Genomic DNA, 23,366 nt, shown 5'->3' with positions numbered 1-23,366 from the left:
CTCGCACCGCGAGGCGTTGTGTGCTTGTAGATCTGCTGTTTTCACTACTTTTGTGCGACGGCCTTGTACGATGAAGCAGGGCTTTGCTTTGCGAAAAAAAAATACAAATTTGAAACTTTTTACCCCCAAAATGGAACGAAGGCAGACATTTTATTTTAATCTTTTTCCTAATGGCCGGCCTGGACCTGCCGGGAATGAACCGGCCGTTCGGGAGTTGTCCCGCTTTTCCCAATGGCCAGCACGTCCCTGTTTACACCAATGCCTTACCGTTATTCCTGGCAAACCATGGAGTCCTGTGAACCCTCTGTGACCTTTCTGACCCCTCTCTCCTTGCTCTCCTTTTGCACCGTGCTCTCCGAGTGGTCCTTGGGGCCCCTGAGAGAGAGAGACACACACACAAGTTCACAACAGTGTTGATTTCATCGACTAAAACTATGACAAATCAAATCAAATTTGATCAAATTGGAATCGGCTATAACAGTAACTACACTAGGGCTGTCACAATTATTACATAATCGTCTATTCGCAATTATTTGACGTAATCGCGATTATTTTTCATAATCGGCATAATCGTTTCCATGTTGAAAAATGTCATATATATTTTTTTAAAGTAAAACATAGTGGAAATAGCAGATCTACAAGCTCACAACGCGTCGCATCGCGACCCGTTGTGAGCTTGTAGATCGGCTATTTCCACTATCAATGTTCTTTTTTAAGTATAAAGTTGTCAAATTATGTCAATAATTTCTTTGTATATTTAGGTTATGTGTCATATCTACCATGTGCAACTTCAAAGCCTAAAAGCCAAACAGAAATGTAATTGTCAATGACAAAAACACAATTAAATAGTTAATCGCAAATATTTAAGTGACAATTACTCTGGGGGGGGGGAGTGGGACTGAGTTACTAGGGCCCAAGGTGGAGGGGCTGCACTGTGAGCTTATATACCTGCTATTTTTCAACAGTTAAAACACAAAATAATGTGTAATAATGCATTCCCAGTCTAATGAAATACATTCATGGGGGGCCCGCAGTGAATCCTTGTACCCAGGGCCCAGAATTTGGTGTGCACCCCTGTATCCGACATATATCTGAACATAACTCATAATGGTAATAAATCATGGCATTTTGTCCTTACCGGCTTTCCTCGTGCACCGTCTGAGCCCTGGGCTCCCGCAGGACCTTTGGCACCCTAAACTCCACAGACACAAACACGGAGACAGAAATAAGTTCAGATGATATAATTTCTTTCCATAACATGGCTAAACCTGATATTTTGGTCCTCATTGTGGTTGTGAATTATTCCGGAAAACGATTCTATTGAAATAAATGAGTAAATAAGAAAGCAATAAGGTGATGTCATTAAGGTGGCGAGAATGGTACAATATGTTGCAAAGTTTGCAAGTAAAAAAAAAAGAAAAGGGACTTGGAACAATGACTCACGTTGGCCCCTCTCTGTCCTGGACCGCCTGGCATGCCCACGGGACCCTCGGGTCCTGTGGACCCGGCAGCTCCGGCGAGACCCTCTGCACCGTTGCTACCTCTCTCCCCCTGCAAGACACAACCACATGCTCTGCTGTCAGTACAGTAACCTGACTCCGCCAGATGGTGGTGGTATTGAATTCAGAATAATCATGAACTTAACTCAATGCTGCCACCATCTGGCGGAGTCAGGTTAGTCAGTCTAACCTATAGACCATACATGGGCAACTGGCGGCCCAGGGGCCACATGCGGCCCCCACTTTCACTTATTGCGGCCCGCAGGTTGATATTGGAGTTGATATATTATTGATTTCAGCTGTTACAATTCCAAACATGGAAAAATGACTCACTTTAATTAGGCTAATTCAGTCTATATTAGTAGCTAAATGACTAGTATTAAAATGTTATTGTATTTTTTACGTCCAATGTATTTGTATTTAAGTTCATTTAAAGTTAACATAAGAACATATAAATGTATTTGAAATTTAAAAAGAAAAGAAGAAAAAAAAAGTTACTTTCAGGATTCCAATTAAAACATAGCAAAAAAAGCAGATCTACAAGCTGAAAACGCGTCGCACTGTGACGCATTTTGAGCTTGTGATCGGCTATTTTTGCTATGTATATATGCATTGTGGCCCTCTGGAGTGAGTGTGAAAATGTAGTGGCCCTCTCCATCATCAAAGTTGCCCACCCCTGCTATAGACTATACATGTCAGTCTAACCACTGTGGCTGGTTCTACAGACAGGGATCTCCATATATGGGCATACATGGGATTGAATGTATGATGTCAGACGTCACTACATGTCAGTCTAACCAGTGTGACGCCATAGGACTTTCAAATAACGAATAACTGGTAAGCATGTTTGGGGTCTCATAGCTTATCTCCATATATGGGTACCAGGGGTCTCGATATATGGGTAAATGGTCTGATATACATCACTGGCCAGATGGCCAAGACATGGCACTTTTCTAAAGGCTTTTCGCTTAAGGGCGAAAGGTCTGTAGAAACCTGACACTGTCCAGTCATTTTACAGTCTATGCATACTGTACATAAACATAAGTTGACTGCTGTGGGTTGCATCTTACCCGAGCCCCTACGATGCCATCCTTGCCAGTTGCGCCATCTGCTCCAGAAATACCCTAAATGCAGAGAGATAGTTAATATCCTGGCCTTCACATCCAAACACAATTCTTTAGATAACATAAAAAGAGTATGCTACAATAACTGATATAAGATAGTAATTCATGTAATACGACACAATAAGCTGTATTGATTCTCCTTCAATGTCTTCTAATCTAGTTTAACCACTGGAACGGCAGCATTCCATATTCCGGGGGGAACGTTAGCCAAAAATAGCCGATCTACTGTTTGGCTATTGTCGTCAAAGAGATTTCATGTAGAGGGGAAAATACTGTGCAAGTACAGTGCAACATCTATCTATGTAGCAAAAGGATTAACATTATTAAACCTGCATGCATTGTTAGAAAGATTAGTACAGTAAAAGCCAAAGGGATAATAAACCTCAGGTCCGCGGTCTCCGTTGGGGCCTCTGGCTCCAGGCGGACCAACACCACCAGATGGTCCTTTGGAACCTGCAACCCCAGTGCCCCCTTTCTTTCCTGGTGCACCCTGGGAAATACATGGAAAAGCTTGATGCTTATTTAAAATAAATAAATACATCTTTTGGCACGTTTCGTATTCAAGCCAACGACAACTTTTACTCATGTTGAAATCGGCTATTGGTTGCTATGGGTTGATAAAGAGACCACCACACAACTGGAATGATCAACATGTTTGTACAGCACATGATATTTAACAAAGACTATTGGTGGTGCGACTAATCAGTGTTGATTTCCTCGACTAAAACTGTGACTGACGCAGTTCATCAACTACCTTTTTGTCACTGACAACAACTAAATAAACGCTAAGCTATTAGTGGGCTGAAGTGGATAGTGTGTTTTGTAATCAAAATCTAAAAAATAACTAGTATGTTTTCAAATAATTGTAGTGGAGTAAAAGTACAATATTTGGATCCGAGGTGTAGTGGAGTAGAAGTAAAAGTACTGGAAATTGGAAAAGTAAAGTACAAATACGTACGTAAAAACTGTAATTAAGTACATTACTTAGGTACAGGGACGTGCTGGGCCCCTGATTCAGCCCGGGAAAAAGAGTTGGAGAGGCCCTTGTTTTTTTTTTTTTTTTTATATTTCGTCGTTGTCGGGTGGAAACCTTATATGTCCAAAACCGTTTGTTTTGTATAATTTATCATTTTAAAAATGATTTAAACTAGTGAAAACAGCCGATCTACAAGCACACAACGCCTCGCAGGCGTTGTCTGCTTGTAGATCTGCTGTTTTCACTACTTTTGTTCAACGGCCTTGTATGATGAAGCAGGGCTTTGCTTTGCGAAAAAAATGTATACATTTGAAACTTGGAGATACAAGGTTTTTGCCCGACAGTGACGATTTACTTTGTTGGCCGCACAGTCCCCAAAATGGAACGAAGGCCCGAGGCCGACATTTTATTTTTATTTTTTTCCTAATAGCCGGCCTGGACCGGCCCGGGAATGAACCGGCCGTTCGGGAGTTGTCCCACTTTTCCCAATGGCCAGCACGTCCTTGCTTAGGTACATTTACTTAGTTACTTTACACCACTGCAAAGGGAACACTCACGGCAGCGCCGGGCAGTCCCATCATGCCCCTCTCTCCTCTGAGTCCAGGTATGCCAACCACACCTCTCTGTCCTGTGGTTCCAGCTGGTCCCGGGGGCCCGTCGGGACCCTGTCAATCAAAACACAAGAATAAAATGTATTGATAGTTGTTTAAAACATACAAAGGAGAGGACAATAAAATCACAAGAAACACAAAAAGAGCTACAGTATTGTCTTAAATGACCTTTACAGGCAGTGGCGTCAGTTCAGCAAAAGCTAAGGTACAGTATGGCAACATGACTGGTGACACCAGTGATACCTTTTACATTATACAACAGGTAGTCGGGCTCTCAATGGAAAATAGGCTCTACAACCGTGCATATAACGAGCACAGATGCACTGTCTCTCATCAAGTAAAGAAATCAGCTGCGTTGGTCACAAAAGACAGCAAGCGGCTTTTCATGTGACGTTCAGGGACATGGCTAAATGTGGCATTAAAAAATTACAAATTCCTATCGAATATCTTAATTACAATGAAATGAAGTTGACGTATTTTTTTTAAGGGCAACAGTTGTATAATCGCAATATTACACGAGAGGGTGTGCATATAACATACTCCAGCCCTACCTACGGAACTCGCCTGTCGGCTCGTTCCTGCGGTAGGCTGTCGTGCAGGATAACCGTGTTATATGCACACCCTCTCGTGTAATATTGCTTAATTGAGCCATACATTGAATGAGAGAGTTTGCACTCAAATGGTCTTTCCTGAATAAGGTCAATACAAAATAAGGTAAACCAAGAACATGACTTACTCCGGGGCCGTCTTCTCCAGAGTCTCCCTTTTCTCCGGGGCTGCCTGGGGCCCCTGCGGGTCCACGCTCTCCCTGGAGCCCATGGGCCCCAGCCTCTCCCACCACCCCGGTGGGGCCCTGCTTTCCTGGTTCTCCGATAGACCCGGCCGCCCCTGTATTACCCTGGATCGGGAACACAAAACATTGATTGGCATCGGGCTACAGCATAGCCACGGGAACTAATTTACAGTAGGAGGGGCTGTCACTCGCTCCTCATGCACGCGCTCGTCACATGCGCAGTGCGCGCCGAAAATTATCGGTTTTATGCGGTTTTGATCGTGTTTATTCGGGTTTCCGCAGTCTATTTTTTTAGCTAAATGTAACACAATCGGGAATGGCTTTCTCTTTGCCTCTCCACATGCACCAGAGAGCAAGATATAGTCTATATTAGATGGATTTCTTGGTACCAACAGACAGACAACACGTGCCAGTTTCATATAATCATTCCGTTCCCAGAGCTTTTCAGTTAATCTACTTAGTTACTTTACACCACTGTCTACAACAGCAAGCATGATGGTTCCCAAACTTTTTAGCCTGTGAACCAAGAGAAATTAAAAGTTAGGGTACCCAAACAAGTAGTAGTGAAAATAGCAGATCTACAAAACGTTGATTGGCATCGGGCTACACTACAGTGATACTGTATGCAATGCATATATCCTGAGCAATGCCTACACATTGCCAATGATTTGCTAAGATATTAACAAGCTTTTGTGCGCTGGTGCTGCCGAGCCGTGGTCGGTGTATTAGCTGCATCAGCTAACCTTGGGTGCCATTTCGGGAAAGACATTTTCAATACATGTATGAGCAATTCCTTCTGTATGTACTGTAATTATTTGCATGACAAAATGTATTTATGAACTGACCTATACAGTACGTCTCAATGACAATGATGTGTGCGTAATTAATGCAGAGTATAATGGTCTTATGATTCTATTTTTGTATTATTATTATTTTTTGTTGTTTTACAGTAGACAATGTACTCACACCAGATCCAGGTCCCCCAACTCCCCCTGGCAGGCCAGGAAAACCAGATGAACCCTATAAACAAGCATATTATATACAGTCACTTACATGGAGCTTAACACTTAATTGACTGTAGAAACAAGACTATTACACTACAGTACAGTATATGACAATAGTTATTAGAGTTATTTGAGTTTCGGTGTGGTACAGTAACATCACCTACCATGGCTCCCTGAGTTCCTCTGCCACCCTTCAACCCTGTCACACCATCAGGCCCCTGGACACAAGTGTATAAAGAGTATAGTTTTGTCATGCTAGAACATCATATGACACAACACAATAGGTTGTAGTACTTTTTAGCTACAAATATATATATATTTTACTCCCCCTAGTATTCATGATTTCTTGAATAGTATGAATTGAATGTGTAGGACCACAAAAGAAAACTATGGAAACAAGCCCTCTGAGACTTTTGTATTATCGTTTTAGCCTTATTTCATAACTGTATCGATCAGTATACTTTTTTGCAAACCGCTAATCGATCAATAAGAACGCGTAGAGGAACTATGAAGTGGCAGCAGCATGCTGTACCTGTAGACCCAGTTTTCCAGCCATGCCTTGAGGTCCCGGAGCTCCGATCTCTCCCTTCTGACCCGCCTCTCCTACTTCACCTTTGTGTCCTGACTGACCATCAACACCCTGGAACCAGAAAGTTACAATGTTTAGACCAGGGGTCTTCAACAGGGGGTCCGGGACCCCAGAGTTACTACAGGGGGTCCTCCGAATCTTTGTGTTATAGGAACCTTTTTTCTCTTTATATCAACCACTTGAACCCTAGCGTCCATCAGAGAACTTTAGCCAAAAATAGCAGATCTACAAGCTCACAACGCCTCGCGCTGCGAGGCGTTGTGAGCTTGTAGATCAGCTATTTTCGGCCATGAGGTTTGGTGTAGAGAGGAAAAAGAGCAGACTAAGTGCAGAGTGAAAGGTCAAATTAATTTGACGGATCAAGTGGTTACCGTAAATATCTGAAATTGACATGAATCCAAAATATACTGAGGATGGTGCTGTCAAACAATTAAACTATATGGAATCTCTGGAAAGGTTGTGGGGGTCCCTGCTTCATCTCTCTTTCAACTAAGGGGTCCTTGGCCTGAAAATGTTGAAGACCCCTGGTTTAGACCCACCTCGGTAAGGTCATGTTTCTCAAAAATGGGACAGGATGGTACAAATAGCATGAATGCAGGGGTCATCGATATGTCCGTACACGGCCAAATGTGTCCGTGGGCAAATACTTGCTTTAGATTTTCTTTTTACACACCCTTATATCGTCGTTGTCGGGTGGAAACCTTGCATGTCCAAAACCGTTTGTTTTCTATTTATCATTTTAAAAATGATTTAAACTAGTGAAAACAGCCGATCTACAAGCACACAACGCTTCGCACCGTGAGGCGTTGTGTGCTTGTAGATCAGCTGTTTTCACTACTTTTGTGCGATGGCCTTGTATGATGAAGCAGTAAAAAATTGCTAAAAAGATTACACATTTGAAACTTGGAGATACAAGGTCTCTGCCCGACAGTGACAATATATAATCTTGTTATTTTGATCGTAAAACCCAATTACTGAATGTCAAATCTCCGGATTTTCTTCAGATTATGTATGACGCTTACTTACTACAACAATATGGCATATTAGGAGTCCGACTAGTACATACAAGGGGTTCTCAAATGTTTTATTTTCAAGGACCCCCTTAACTCTGAGAGTGTACAAATGGAACCAAAATGGACCTGCATTTGAACCCTCTCAGAGTTACAGACCTGTTATGGTCATTCGGGGACTGCTCTTTATGTGTTTCTGGTAATAGTATTGTCCACTGACTTTGTAGGTCCATGGCAAACATTTCATTTTGACAAAAGAATTTCTACCACAAGCCAGCATGGTGATGATGACCCCTGCATGAATGAAAATTAATGAAACAAATCAAGACAAACTTAATAAGGTGAGCAAGGAAATAAACATGGATAAAATAACTACACAACTAAGAAAAAGGCCTTGAAAGAAAATTTCAAGTGATGGAATTTGGGGGTGCAAATAGAAGGATGTCAGACTTTGCCTCATTTAGCCGGAGGAAGTTCTGAAAGGTCCGTTCTTATAAAGTGTGTTAAACCAGGGGTCTTCAACAGGGGGTCCGCGACCCCTAGGGGGTCCGCGGAGGTACTGCAGGGGGTCCGCGAAATTATTGCTTAAAAAAAAAAAAAAAATCACATTTATGTTAAAAAATAAATCATGATTCTATCCATTTTGAATAGATTGAATACATGATTACTATGCAATTGACAGATTGTTGATATTATTGACATTGGTTCTCAGTTAATAAGTAATAGGCCTATGTTTAGAAATGGTAGTGATACGGCCCACCCTGCTCGCTGTAACTTGTACATGTTTAAAATAAAAAATATGTCGTAGCCCCGACCCCCCCCCCCCCCCCCCCCCCCCCCCCACCCTACGAGGTGGTAGGGGGTCCCTGCTCCATCTCCCCATCAGTTTCGGGGTCCCCGGTCTGAAAACGTTGAAGACCCCTGTGTTAAACTGTACGTTCTCACGTCTTTCTTTGTGATATTATGAAAATACGTGTCTCCTCTTGTACATAATGGTACAGGATCAGGCCTCGTCCGTGGGAAATTCTAATGTTTTTGATTATTTTGATCATAAGAATGAATGTCAAGTCTCCACTAGGTTTTCTTCAGATTATGTATGACACTGATTTACAGTGACACTATGTAGGACAGCGGTTCTCTGTTTTAATTTCAACGAACCCCATAACTCTGAGAGTGTACAAACATTTGTACACACGTAATGGTAATTTGGGGCTAGCTCTTTATGTGTTTGTCTACTCAATTTGTATGTGCATGGCTTTACAAAAAAGCTGATGCACACCTCAAAGGTTGGTGACAGGTGCGTAGGACAAAAATACACATAATCAAAAAGGTATCTCTGATAAAAAATACAAAATAAAATCTAAGAAAGGAACCACATACAGTAAAGAACTTGCAAAAAGATTACATTTTTTGTATGTCCATGGGACAAAAAAAAGTCCATCACAAGGCAGCATCGCGATGAGCCTTGTACAGGATGTATTACTAAAAAGCCTCAGATTGCTGGATGAGTGCTAGGGCATTCACGAATAGTGATTTTTAGTATTCTAATTATTCAACCTCAAAGTATTCGAATAGTCGAATATTCGACAGGACTGGTGAAACAGTCAAATATTAAGTAAGCAAGAGGCGAACATTGTGAAAATAGCCGATCTACATGCTCACAACGCCTCGCAATGCGAGGCGTTGTGAGCATGTAGATCTGCTATTTTCACAATATTTATCTGCGGAACCGAGGTAGATTAAATATAATACCTACAATTCCAAGTGCTTGTCAGGGTGGGGGTCCCCAGTTCAAATATGTTTATTTTGGGGGTCACAGCCTAAAAAGGTTTGAGAACCCCTGGTATTGACAACTCATTGTTATGACTTCCTATCTAGCCAAGCTTTATAAACTATATATTGTTTAAAGAGAAAACAATAAAAAAATAAAAATAAGCGAATATTCGACTTGGGTGAACATCGTCGAATAGTGACTTTGATATTCAAATATTCGAATATTTGGTGAATGCCCTAATGAGTGCAGTTTAAGAAGGCAAACAATATAAAGAATACATTATCAATATATTCATCAATAATTTTTTGGATATCATCAGTTTGTGACGAGCTGCCCTCGCCACCTTCGTTACCACTTACGGAAGGTCCAGGGAAGCCGACAGCGCCTATTGGACCGGCCTCTCCTCTGCCACCCTGTCAACAGAACCCAACAACAGCACACACACACATTTACAAAACACAGAAACAACAGCGAAACAACAGCAAATCAACAGCGCCGAAATCTGACGTAATCCACGCATCCTACCTGTGTAATATCGCAGGACATATTAGAACTGAGTTCCAAAAACAAACGTAATGAGCGGTTTGACTCAAATGGATATGCAGAAAACGCTAATGTTTAAGATGACCCAATGTTATTCTCCATAGAGAAATTACTTCCGGGAACCAGAGGACGTCAGGACTTCAGTACTCATAGTGTATTATAGGTCTATTATCTTTGGTTGAATGTCATTTATTTTGTCTTGTTGAGTGAAAACACTAAGAAAGTCAGAATACATTTAGAATACATTTAGTTGAGAAAGACTGCATTAATTAGGCTCTCAGATTGAAATTGAACCGTGTGGGCTTTAGAAAGAATGTGGTTTAACTAGTGTTGATTTTGTCGACTACAACGATGGCGAAAGATTTTCATCGACTACCTTTTTTCACTGGTGAAAACAAAATAAAGCCAAACTAAAACGAAGCTATGATGACTAAAACTAAGACATATATTGTAAATATCGTCAACAAATAAAACATAACTAAAAGGGACTAGTGGAGAAGAGATCAAGTAGAACTAAAAGACAAGTCATTTTATGTTTTGTTGCGCTCTGAAAATAGCCCATCTACAAGCTTGATTTTCATCATGCAACCAAGCTTGTAAAAAATTGTTGTCGACAAAATCAACTGTAGATTTAGTCAACAAAAATGGTATGATATTTAGTCGACTAAAACTAGAACTAAAAAACATTTCAGACGACTAAAACATGAGTAAAACTAACCAAATCTAAAATTTGCAGTGAAAATCAACACTGTGGTATACTCACAGGCTGGGCTCTGGACCCTCTGCGTCCTGAGGGGCCGGGGGGTCCTTGTTCACCCTGGGGGGGAAAAAAACATTTCAATCACATTGATGTAGGGGTGTGTGTGTGTGTGTGTGTGTGTGTGTGTGTGTGTGTGTGTGTGTGTGTGTGTGTGTGTGTGTGTGTGTGTGTGTGTGTGTGTGTGTATGCGTGTGTGTGCGTGTGTTGGGTTCAAGTTTGACCTTATCTCCATTGGGTCCACCGGAGCCAGAAGGTCCAACCGAACCAGCAAGACCCTGTAAACAAACAGTCAAACCAAAGCAGGAACATGAATGAAAGGCTAAAGCAGGCATCCATCATTTGATCCAATGTTATTGGTCTACTGACACTGGCACATACACCTACAGTAGAAAGCCAATGGTGGCATTAAAGGAGTAGTTCACCCCCGAAATGACTTTATTTCTATTGATTACTCTCGCCATCGCGACTTGAGTTCAATAATATTTTTTTGTATTTGTCAAATTGCTAAAACAAAAATTTGATTATAGTCAATTTACCCCCATTGATTCCGGATGGGGGCCCAAATGCATTTGGGTCCCCATCCGGAATCAATGGGGGTCAATTTATTGTTATCAAATTATTGTCTTAAGAATGCAAAAACTCAAAAATATTATTGAACTCAAGTCTCCATAGCATGAGTAATCAAAAGAAAAAAAGTCATTTTGGGGGTGAACTACTCCTTCAAGTGTAAAATAAATGAATATTATTTGAGGGGTAAGTTCAGTTTATAATGTTTTTTAGAAAACCATTAGGATTCAGAAGACATTTTGACATTATTCTTCAGGTCCTAATGGGCATGAATAAGCATTACTCTGTAGCAAAACCAAAATACTATGTGATTGCACAGGATCAAATTCTGTGTCTTGTCAGATTGTCCGTGAGCAAGACATGACGGCTCATTGTAAGCAGGGGCGTCACACCAAATTCTGGGCCCTGGGTACAAGGATTCACTGCGGGCCCCCCATGAATGTTAACTATTGAAAAATAGCAGATATACAAGCTCACAGCGCGGCACCGAGTGCTGTGCTGCGAGCTTGTAGATCTGCTATTTTTGAAAAATCGTGAAAATGTGTGCAAGAAACCTATGTCAAGGACCCCCAAGATGATATGTATTTGGCCACGGACCCCGATCTCAAAATATTTAGTTCCAGGGACCCCCAGAAGCAAAATTTGAGTTAGAAATGTTCGCTTAAAAATACATATAGTCAAAGATTTTCACACATTTTCACAACTTTTAAAAAATAGCAGATCTACAAGCTCGCAGCGCGGCACTCGGTGCCGCGCTGTGAGCTTGTATATCTGCTATTTTTCAATAGCTAAAGTTACTAGGGCCCTTCCACCTTGGGCCCCAGTAACTCAGTCCCACTTTCCTACCCCCTGACGCCCCTGATTGTAAGTGCAGGTAGCTGGCAGTTAGGACTTCTATCTGCTGCTGTAAAAGTACTAAGATAAGGTGTGTGGCCTCCAAGGAAAGGCCCCAGCATCCCGAGTAGATGATGACTCACTCTGGCACCGTCGCTTCCAGCCTTTCCTTCTGGTCCTTTGTCACCAATGGAACCCTGTGACGAGGAGAGGGAGGAGATGCAGAGGTGATGAAGATGCGCAGCTTGCAAATCGGACATTTTCAGCAAGCATCCAAGCGTAAAATCAGACATCAAGACGCCATCAAGGCCCCGCCAAAACACATTTAAGTCCAGAAAGTCAACTGTAGATTTGGTTGGTGAAAATCGTATGATATTTAGTCGACTGAAACTAAACTAAAACAAAAACATGTCAGATGACTGAAATACCACTAAAAACTAAATAAAAATGTATTCATATAAGTAAAAACTAAATCAACATTTGCTATAGAGCAGTGGTTCTCAAAGTAGATTTCAGGGACTCTCTATTTTCCTTCATGGGGGTCTAAATTGACCCTTACTAACTGTAACTTTAACACTGTACAAATGCAAATGGACCTGTCTAGGGTCCATTTGGTTCCATTCGTACACTGTCAAAGCTAAGGGAAGACGTTCAAATTTCAAAGTTTGAGTTCCACTGCCATAGAGAAAATAACACCGGCGCTGTACTGTGACTTACTGAGTCTCCCTTTGGCCCGGCGGTGCCATGAATGCCTCTCTCTCCAGGCATGCCCTGAAGACCTGGAGGGCCTGTCTCTCCAACACCACCCTTGAGGCCGGCGTTACCCTGGTGGACAAACAACGTCAGACAAAAGATCCCCCGGCCTACACGGTGCCTTACATTCTCCATACAGTATGGACACAAAGGGTATCCTTTGTGTCTCCATAGGGAACTGCTGTCGGTCAACCAAATTATTGTCTTAGGAATGAGACAAAAACTAAAAAGTCTCCATGGGGTGAGTAACCGACAGAAAATCTGTCATTTTGGGGTGAACTATCACTTTAAGTGCAGTAGTTGAATAATGTACTTAGTTATAGATAACTTCACACGATCTTCTCTTACTTTTGACATTTAAATTTACCTAGGAAGGTTGATTCTGCTTTTCAAAGGGAATGGAGTGGTTCTTGTCATTTGCAAATTTCTTCAAAAAATGCATTCTCAGTAAAAAAATGTAAAAGGCAAAAAAGGGAAAGAAACCTGTGGAAAACATGCATTTGCAGGACATTTTCAGGAAAGGAGCAGTAAAGCCCGGAGACTTGAAAGGGCACATCTTTTGTTCTCTAGACTGCTGAGTAGAAGGTACATATTGTTGTTGTTACCTTTGGCCCCTCGGGTCCCGCGGTTCCTGGACTACCTTTGGAACCCCCAAGTCCATTTGTCCCCACCTCTCCTCTCTCTCCGGGGTGGCCTCGTTCTCCCTAGAGGGAAAAGCCAGTGACAGGATCAATCAATAATTCATATCATTGCAGTGGAATAAAAGAATAATGTTTGCCTCTGAGATGTAGTGGGGTAGAAGTAAAGGTAGAGAAAATTGTAAATACTGAAGAAAAGAAAAAAAAAACTCAAAGTGTGGTACTTGAGTAGATTGTAACTTAAGTTACTTAACGCTAGGGGTGGGCGATATGGAAAAATACAATATCACAATATTTTCCCAAACTATATCACGATACACGATTCTTTTTCACATTGTTTTTTATGGTTATTATTCAAGTTACTTGACAAAAACTAGACTCTCTGGGTTCCTTTTGGGAGGTCTATTAGACCTCCCAAAAGTTACATACTTGTAAAGTTCAAATTAAATTTGAACTTTACAAGTATGTAACTCAGACAATATATAAATGAAACCAAATGGACCCGTAAGGGTCCATTTTGTTTCATTTGTATACTGTCTGTCAGAGTTAATAACAGTGGAGACTTTGACATTTTAAAGTTTGAGAACAACTAATTTAGACCAAAATGCAGGATTCAAATTGAATTCTGCAAAGAATCTCTGTATTAACGATTAAACAAGGCTCCCTCAGTTGTATCACGATATATGCGATACCTCTGAAAAGGCGTATCGTGGAGACATTGTATCGTCTCAACGATAATTATCACCATATCGCCCACCCCTACTTAACGCCACAGTATGGTAATAATAAACAACCTTACCCTTGCACCGTTAGCTCCGGCGGCTCCACCGTCTCCTGCAATACCCTGCGAGTAGCAAGAATGAATAATGAACAGTGGTGTAAAGAAATAGAAAGACAAACAGTATGTTTTAATCTGTGTTAGTGGATTGTATAATCTTACGATACCTCCGCGCCTGGTTTTCCTGACTCTCCGGGAGTGCCTGGTAATCCAGGTAATCCCTGAAGGGAAAAGACCACAGGTTTAAGGCCCAAAAATAGAAATACTTGAAATAAAAATTTGAAAAAAAAAAAAAAAACAGATGGTGTTGTAGGAGTCCTAATAAGAGGAAAATGTAATGTTTTTTTTTTTTTTTTTCAAAAAAATGTTTTTGTAAGGTTTTATAGCCATAAATCATAAATCATAAATTATGCTCTAATTTACATATGGGGGATATTTTTCACAATAATAACATACATGTTCTAGACATTCTAATGATCACCCAAAAAAAAAAAAAAAAAGTACAGGCATTTTACTTAGGTTTTTGTGAGGAATAGCTTCCATGAAAAAGTGAGATGTTGTTCGTCAAAACTCTGGAATGTCAGCGGGTGTGGCGGGTGTGAATGTCAGCCTCTGTGGGGGGTATTTATATGCAAATATTGTGGCCAATGGCATTGTAATACTAAACAATAGAATCCAATGGTGATGTTTAGGTGGTAGGGGGAGCTAAAATAAAATGATTTAAACCTTTTTTTGGATAAAATACAAACGTTGTAATATTACAACAGTGGGCCTTAGAGGGTAAACGCTGCAATCACCTGAAATCATAGCCTTGTTGTACAAAATAACCTGCGCATTTAAATGTTTAAAGGGATATTCCACTTTCAACAGGGAAACAGGGGAAGGGCCTCTCTCCACATACACACCCATTGTAACTTCAAACTTTATTTTAACCATGATAGATTCATTAAAAACACCCATTATTTTTTCTGGTGACTCATACTACCCTCCGAATACGTGAGCAGGCCGTGTTTTATCCATAACTTTTTTTATTTATTTGTAATAATTATTTGGGAAAATGGAAAAAATGAAATTCAAAAGAATAATTATTAAAAATAAATGAAAAAAGTTAAAAACACGGCCTGCTCACGTATTAGGAGGGTAGTATGAGTCACCAGAAAAAAATAATGTGTGTTTTTAATTAATCTATCATGGTTAAAATGAAGTTTGAAGTTACAATGGGTGTGTGTGTGGGGAGAGGCCCTCGGCCTGGAGGGCCTGGTAACATTTACATCAAATATCTAAATATTGAATCAAGCAAATTAAAAAATGTTCAGGGTGTTCATAAAAGCCTGATTAGACGATACAATTAACAAAAGTGAAATATCCCTTAAAGTCACTGATTACTGATTCGTAATCAGAAATGTATCACTGTATGTATCTCTGTCGGGTGGAAACCTCATATGTCCAAAACTCGTAAACTTCAAAAATGGCAAAAAATATTGTTTTATCATTATCATGTGAGGCGCTGTTGTATGATCAAGCGGGGCGTGAATTAAATGTGAAAAATAACACGAAAAGTTAAAATATGGAGAGGTGAAGAGGTTTTTGCTTGACAGCAACGATATATAATGTATAGTAATGTTGACTCCATGACTGCATTTCCACAAACCTGGAAGCCGATCATTCCCTGGGGTCCCTGCTCTCCTCTCTTCCCCGCAGGTCCCTGGAGAACAAAACACAAATTAAAACAAATATTTTTTAGGGTCCCCAGATGATTAGCTTAATGAAATGTATTTTTCTCACTCAACGGTAAACAAATACCACCATACAGTATAAGAGGGTATCTGCACAATTATAAAGTGACAATTTAAGGACTTTCTATACCAAAAAAAAAAAACTGGCCAAACTGTCAAATATTAGGCCTACGTAAGCAAGAGGCAAACATTATGAAAATAGCCAATCTACATGCTCACAACGCCTCACAGTGCGAGGCGTTGTGAGCATGTAGATCTGCTATTTTCACAATATTTATCTGTGGAACAAGTCACATTAAATGTAATAACTACAATTCCAATTGCTTGTCAGGGTGGGGGTCCCCAATTCAAATATGTTTATTTGGGGGGTCACTGCCTAAAGAGGTTTGAGAACCCCTGGTGTAGGCTACAACACTGACTTAAGCAGCAAGCCCCGCTGACGCGTCCCACGGAAAAGGCGGCACGAGCCGCGGACGCAAACGGCCGGATGCGGACGTGTCCATGGACGCGTCCCGCGGAAAAAGCGGCACAAGCCACGGACGCAAACGGCCGGCCGCGGACGCAAACGGCCGGCCACGTGGTCGTGGACGCAAAACAAATTGGATGTCTATTGTATGTATTTTTTGATGGAGAATTCAAATATGACCTTCTTTTTTGGATAGGACCACTCTAGCCTGCATCAATTGGTATTTTTTTAATTGTTAATTGTAACCTATCCATCAAAATTCAATGAAATCCAATGAAATTCACTATCTATCAATCTTTTTCGGATAGGACAACTCTAACCTGCATCAATTGGTATTTTTTAATTGCTAAGTGTCTATCTATCTATCCATCTATCTATCTATAGTATACCAATGTATTTGGTTTCTCATGTTCAGCAGAAGTGTCCCTGGACAGAGTGGTATGTGGAGACTTAACAGACCGACTGAATGACTGAAAATCCTAAATGAAGTCAGTGACAGATAATGATCTGAAGGCTGCCTATACTTCACCTTTAGTGCAGAAGAGAGTTCAGCCTCAAGAACTTGCACACATGGAACTGTGTCATGGCACTAAACAGAGCTCTGTTAAATACTCTCAATAATGAGTCTGATGGACCAATCAGAGTGGTGCTAAGGGGAGGGACCAACAATAGACAGAAACTGGATAATGCTTTGTTAACTGCCCCACTTAAGTCCCTGCTAGTCTGAACACCTTTCCTCTCATAACACTACTACTACTACTACTACTACTACTACTACTACTACTACTACTACTACTACTACAAGTCTGTGTAATGCAAACGTCATTGGACCCGTTTTGACCATCTGTTTGCCTGTGTCTATTTATGTCCATATATGGAGATATTCTGTATCTGTCTGTCTGCGTCACTTTTATGCCCATATATGGAGATCTCTGCAGACACAGTGCCGGAAGAGCCTGATGTCAGACATCAGCTCCGCATACAGAGAATCCGAACCTTTCGCACCGGTTCCGGAAAATTGCGTATCAGGTCGGGTCAAGGCCGGGCACTACACTACCTGCTGCAACGGGGAACGCGCATGCTGGAACGCGCGTGCCGAATTTGAAGCCGGTGGGACGAACAGTTCTCGAGATATGTGGATTACATACACACTCACAGAGATTGTTTGATGTCAGAATGCCCATATATGGAGATATCTGTCTATCTGCATCCATTTTATGCCCATATATGGAGATTTCTGTATCTGTCTGTCTGCATCAATTTTATGCCCATGTATGGAAACCTTTGTGATTATGGGTCAATTGTATGCCCATATATGGAGATATCTGTCTATCTGTGTCCATTTATGCCCATATATGGAGATCTCTGTATCTGTCTGTCTGTGTCCCTTTTATGCCCGTATATGGAGATCGTTCTGATTCTGCGTCCATTTTATGCCCATATATGGAGATTTCTGTATCTGTCTGTCTGCGTCAATTTTATGCCCATGTATGGAAACCTTTGTGATTATGGGTCAATTGTATGCCTATATATGCCCATATATGGAGATATCTGTCTATCTGCGTCCATTTATGCCCATATATGGAGATCTCTGTATCTGTCTGTCTGTGTCCCTTTTATGCCCGTATATGGAGATCGTTCTGATTCTGTGTCCATTTTATGCTCATATATGGAGATATTTGTCTATCTGCGTCCATTTTATGACCATATATGGAGATCTCTGTATCTGTCTGTCTGTGTCCCTTTAATGCCCGTATATGGAGCTCTTTGTGATTATGCGTCCATTTTATGCCCATATATGGAGATCTCTAAGCCCATATATAGAGATATCTGTCTATCTGATTACACACACACACACACACACACACACACACACACACACACACACACACACACACACACACACACACACACACACACACACACACACACACACACACACACACACACACACACACACACACACACACACACACACACACACACAGAGACTTCTCACATTTATGTAAGATGATTTAAAATAGTGAAAACAGCCAATCTACAATAAACTTAGATACAAGGTTTCTGTCCCGCAGTGACGTTACGTGTGTGTGTGACTTTTGCACACTACATTTCATTTTACAGCTTTAATTACAACTTAGTTTGTAGATTCTGATTTAATAGTACTATTTGGTAGTAGTACTTTTACTTTGGTACTGTTGGCCTAAGTAGCTAAAATGTTTAACAGTACCCTTTTTTGTTTGCTATTTGTACATTGAAATTGTATAAATCTATGTTTTCTATGTCCCTAACCCATGGCGCTCAGTGCACACACGCACACAGTTTGTGTTAGTGACATCACATTGACAGTTTGTGTTAGTGACATCACCATTGTCACATTGAAAAGCGTCTGGTTACAAGTTACATTTCAAACCAAATTCATACACAAAATAATTTTCAAGCCTGTGAGGAGAGAATGGCTGAAAATGATTGTGGTGGTATTCTGCTGGCTGCTGGAGCCGTTCTGGGCTGCTCTGGTATGTTGTACTGCTTCTACAGGGAGAAGAGGAGGACGGTGGACAAGCTCAAATACGCTCCACTGTTGACCTTAGACGGAAGGCTCGCGGATATGGTGAGAACCGGCCTGGGGAATCGGTGGCCGTATGTCGTCGTGGAGGGGACGGTGCAGCCCGTGGGAGAGCCTCTGCGGAGTCGGTTCCAAGAGGGCACCGTCGGGGTGGTTCACCGCGAGTGGCTGACGGAGCTCAGCAGGGTGTGGAGGTCTCAGAGTTGGAGTCGCAGCCAGCGAGTGCTGCACGACAGAGTGAACTCCGTGGACTTCAGCCTGCTGGGGTCGGACCGGGCCACCGCCGTCAGGGTGCTGTATCCTCCGAACCTCACCTCCCTGCTGAACGTCACCCACAAGAAGTCCCACCCGGCCACGTATGGCCAGGTGAAACGCAAAGGCGGCGCCATTGCGCCCTTCGTGACCCAGACGATAGAGACGGAGCAGATGCTGAAGGTGGGCTACAGGCTCACGGGCGTCGGAGAGTTGATCCTGGACACGGACGGGGTCCTGAAGCTGCGTCCTCCGGCGGACGGTTCGAGGTACTTCCTGACCTGGATGGATGTTCACACGCTGCGAGCGGAGCAGAAGGAAGAGGCGGCAGTGCTGTGGTGGATGGCCGCTGTGTTGGGCGTGGCCGGGGGCGGGATCCTGTTCCTTGGGGCGGGATCCTGTTCCTTGTAATTGCTGATTGATAACGATGATAACACAATAGCTGCAATACTCTCCATAGATATATTGCAAGAGATGTATTTCATCAACAATATATCACAATATCTGTAACTGAAATAGAAAAAAATCACACTCAATGTGAAGTGAGCGGTGGTCGTGCTTGCATAATGTCTTCAATTGGTAATTGGTGATGTAATACAGGCTACACACACACACACACACACACACACACACACACACACACACACACACACACACACACACACACACACACACACACACACACACACACACACACACACACACACACACACACACACACACACACACACACACACACACATTGCTATGGCAAAACGCTGAGGAAAAAGACTAGGATATAGGTCTAGGATGTAATTGGTGATGTAATATGGCTACACACACACACACATATTGCTATGGCAAAACGCTGAGGAAAACACATTGCTAGGGCAAAACGCTGAGGAAAAGTGGCTACAGATAGATCTAGGATGTAACTGGTGATGTAATGTGATGTAATATGGCCACACACACACACACACACACACACACACACACACATATTGCTATGGCAAAACGCTGAGAAAAACACATTGCTATGGCAAAACGCTGAGGGAAAAGTGGCTACAGACACACGCACAGCCACTCTATGGAGCGGTTTACCACCGCTCAAAAAATACCTATAGAAGCCAAAAGTCTTGAATTATGCAAATTCAAAATCGTATTAGATTTTTGTGCATAACGAACAGTAAAACACTGACTGCAACCTGTAAAATAACCCCTCTAAAATATTTATCTTAAAAAATGTACATGGGAAAAATAATGCTTTCCTAATAGTGTTACGACCCTACAGTATGTGTCTAGGGGTAGGAATTGCAACGTATTTATAACAGACAAATATATTTACAATGAAATGTAAAGTTTAGTGGTGATATTTACATGGGGTGTTTGCAAAAAAGAAAAAGCCTCTGTCTTTATCTGATCACATGCAATCCCCTTTATGCCAGGTAAAAGAAAAAATCTTCATTATAAGAAGTAGAGAGGGGTCTGTGGAAAATCAAAACCAACTGAAGGTGACTAGCTTTTCAGTCATTCATGTCGGTCTGTTATGTTGCTGAACATGAGAAACCAAATACATTGGTATAGAGAGAGAGAGAGATAGAGATAGAGAGATAGAGAGATAATTTCATTGAATTTCATTGAATTTAGATGGATAGGGTACACTTAGCAATTCAGAAATACCAATTGATGCAGGTTAGAGTTGACCTATCCAAACTAGACCAGGTCAACCTGGTTGTGCCAGACCCCCTGTCTGTCATCATCATTTATGACATCATGCCTTTTGTAGGCATGTCATCATCATGTCATCATCATATATACCCTTTATATAGAAAACCCGGACAGACCGACATTTGCTTATGTAGGCCTACCCATTTCATGGGTCTGGCAAAAAGATAGATAGATGGTGAATTTCATTGAATTTAGATGGATAGGGTACAATTAGCAATTAAACAATTAATTGATGCAGGTTAGAGTTGTCCTATCCAAAAAAGATAGATAGATGGTGAATTTAATTGAATTTAATTGAATTTAATTGAATTTCATTGAATTTAGATGGATAGGGTTCAATTAGCAATTAAACAATACCAATTGATGCAGGTTAGAGTTGTCCTATCCAAAAAAAGAAGGTCATATTTGAATTCTCCATCAAAAAATACAAGTACATACAATAGATAGATAGGGTACACTTAGCAATTAAAAGATACCAATTGATGCAGGTTAGAGTTGTCCTATACAAAAAAGATAGATAGATGGTGAATCTCATTGAATTTCATTGAATGTCATTGAATTTCATTGAATTTCATTGAATTTCATTGAATTTAGAAGGATAGGGTACACTTAGCAATTAAAAAATACCAATTGATGCAGGTTAGAGTTGTCCAATCCAAAAAAAGATATATAGATGGTGAATTTCATTGAATTCAGATGGATAGGTCACAATTAGCAATTAAACAATACCAATTGATGCAGGTTAGAGTTGTCCTATCCAAAAAGAAAGGTCATATTTGAATTCTCCATCAAAAAATACATACAATAGACATCCAATTTGTTTTGCGTCCACGGCCGAGTCCACAGCCGCAGCCGGCCGCTTGCGTCCACGGCCGGCCGCTTGCGTCCATGGATGATGTAATACAGGCTACACACACACACACACACACACACACACATTGCTATGGCAAAACGCTGAGGAAAAAGACTAGGATATAGGTCTAGGATGTAATTGGTGATGTAATATGGCTACACACACACACATATTGCTATGGCAAAACGCTGAGGAAAACACATTGCTAGGGCAAAACGCTGAGGAAAAGTGGCTATAGATAGATCTAGGATAAACTGGTGATGTAATGTGATGTATGGATGCGTAATGTGATGTCATGGACGCGTCCTGGTACAAGTGGTTCTCAAATGTTTTATTTGTTATATTTGCGGCCTAGATCCACCAAACTCTTGAGCGTGTACACATGGAACTCAGAGTTACAGACCTTCAATGGTCATTCAGGCCTCATTCAAGGTGTTTCCGGTAGTATTATCGTCCGCACAGTTTGCATTTCCTTGGCAAAAACTGAGTTTAGACAAACATGTCCACCACAAGCCAACATAGTGATGACCCAGACTTTTAGAATAGCATTGTAACTGTACTGCTGTACTGTTTAAATCAATGAATTGGTCAATCAGTCGACATGGCTGTGATGTGAGCTGATTGATAGGTGTAGAGCAGTTGTTCTCAAACTCAAGGCTTACAGACTCAAGGGTCCACTGTAAGAGTGTAAGGGTCCATTTGGAACCCCTTCATGGAACCCAGAGATTCCCCGGGACCCCACTTTGAGAACCACTGGTGTAAGAGCGGCTGTAGCTCAGTAGGTAGAGCAGCTTGGCCAATGACCCAAGGGTCAGAGGTTCAAATCCCGGCTACTCCTGTCTACATGTCGAAGTGTCCTTGGGCAAGACACTGAACCCTGAGTTGCTCCCGGTGAGCTGGTTGGTGCCTTGCACCACCACCGGTGTATGAGTGTGTGGGTGAATGTAATGCACATTGTAAAGCACTTTGGATAAAAGCGCTATATAAATGCACCATTTACCATTTAAGAGGCATCATGAAAGGTCAAGCGATGCAGCCTATCCCCAATCCCATTCACTGTGTCTCAGAGTGTCCTCGCCAAGCTGAGACACCGATCTCAGGCGGCGGCCATTTTGCTTTTACATCACGCGGCATCAGTAAGGTGTGGTTGTGATGAGGGGAATACTTACAGCGGGACCAGCTGGACCTGCTGCGCCCGTTTCCCCATCTTTTCCATTAAGTCCCTGAAAGAATAGTCATACACACAGTCAAAACCCACCTTTTCAGACTCGCATTCCCTCCCTAATCATAATCCCTGTAGCAACTCATAATGTAATAACGGCTCATAATGTAATAAGGGCTCATAATGTAATACATTTTTTTTAATAAAAACTCATAATGTAATAATCAGCTCATAATGTAATAAAAAAACGAGTGCATAACGTAATAACCGATTTTTCAATAATGTAGTAATGTAATAATGTGTTACATTAAGAACCTCCACATAGGAGGCTCATAATGTAATAAAACTTCATAATGTAATAATGTATTTTT

General features: G+C 41.4%; 2 protein-coding genes across 2 annotated transcripts; one reads left to right on the top strand and one right to left on the bottom strand.

Annotated features, from left to right (window-relative positions):
* Positions 1 to 269: 269 nt before the first annotated feature.
* On the bottom strand, positions 270 to 16,781 carry LOC308280105 (uncharacterized protein; the record flags this gene model as incomplete). The annotated part of the gene is made up of 18 exons (XM_080720368.1): positions 270 to 375; positions 1,139 to 1,197; positions 1,444 to 1,551; positions 2,570 to 2,623; positions 3,006 to 3,113; positions 4,157 to 4,264; positions 4,947 to 5,108; positions 6,172 to 6,225; positions 6,540 to 6,647; positions 9,740 to 9,793; positions 10,687 to 10,740; positions 12,228 to 12,281; positions 12,802 to 12,909; positions 13,478 to 13,541; positions 14,275 to 14,319; positions 14,416 to 14,474; positions 15,905 to 15,958; positions 16,776 to 16,781. The coding sequence occupies 18 exons, from the start codon at positions 16,779 to 16,781 to the stop codon at positions 270 to 272; spliced, it is 1,365 nt and encodes a 454-aa protein (XP_080576494.1).
* Positions 16,782 to 18,910: 2,129 nt separating this feature from the next.
* Positions 18,911 to 19,684, top strand: LOC308280104 (mitochondrial ubiquitin ligase activator of nfkb 1-A-like; the record flags this gene model as incomplete). The annotated part of the gene is made up of 1 exon (XM_080720367.1): positions 18,911 to 19,684. One exon carries the CDS (start codon positions 18,911 to 18,913, stop codon positions 19,682 to 19,684), a length of 774 nt encoding a protein of 257 aa, XP_080576493.1.
* Positions 19,685 to 23,366: the final 3,682 nt, after the last annotated feature.

Source organism: Nannobrachium achirus (assembly GCF_963921795.1).
Source record: "Nannobrachium achirus genome assembly, chromosome: 24".
In the NCBI taxonomy this organism is placed as follows: Eukaryota; Metazoa; Chordata; class Actinopteri; order Myctophiformes; family Myctophidae; genus Nannobrachium; species Nannobrachium achirus.
The sequence above is the reverse complement of the archived record's forward strand: the minus strand, read 5'-3'. Positions and strand labels throughout refer to the sequence as shown.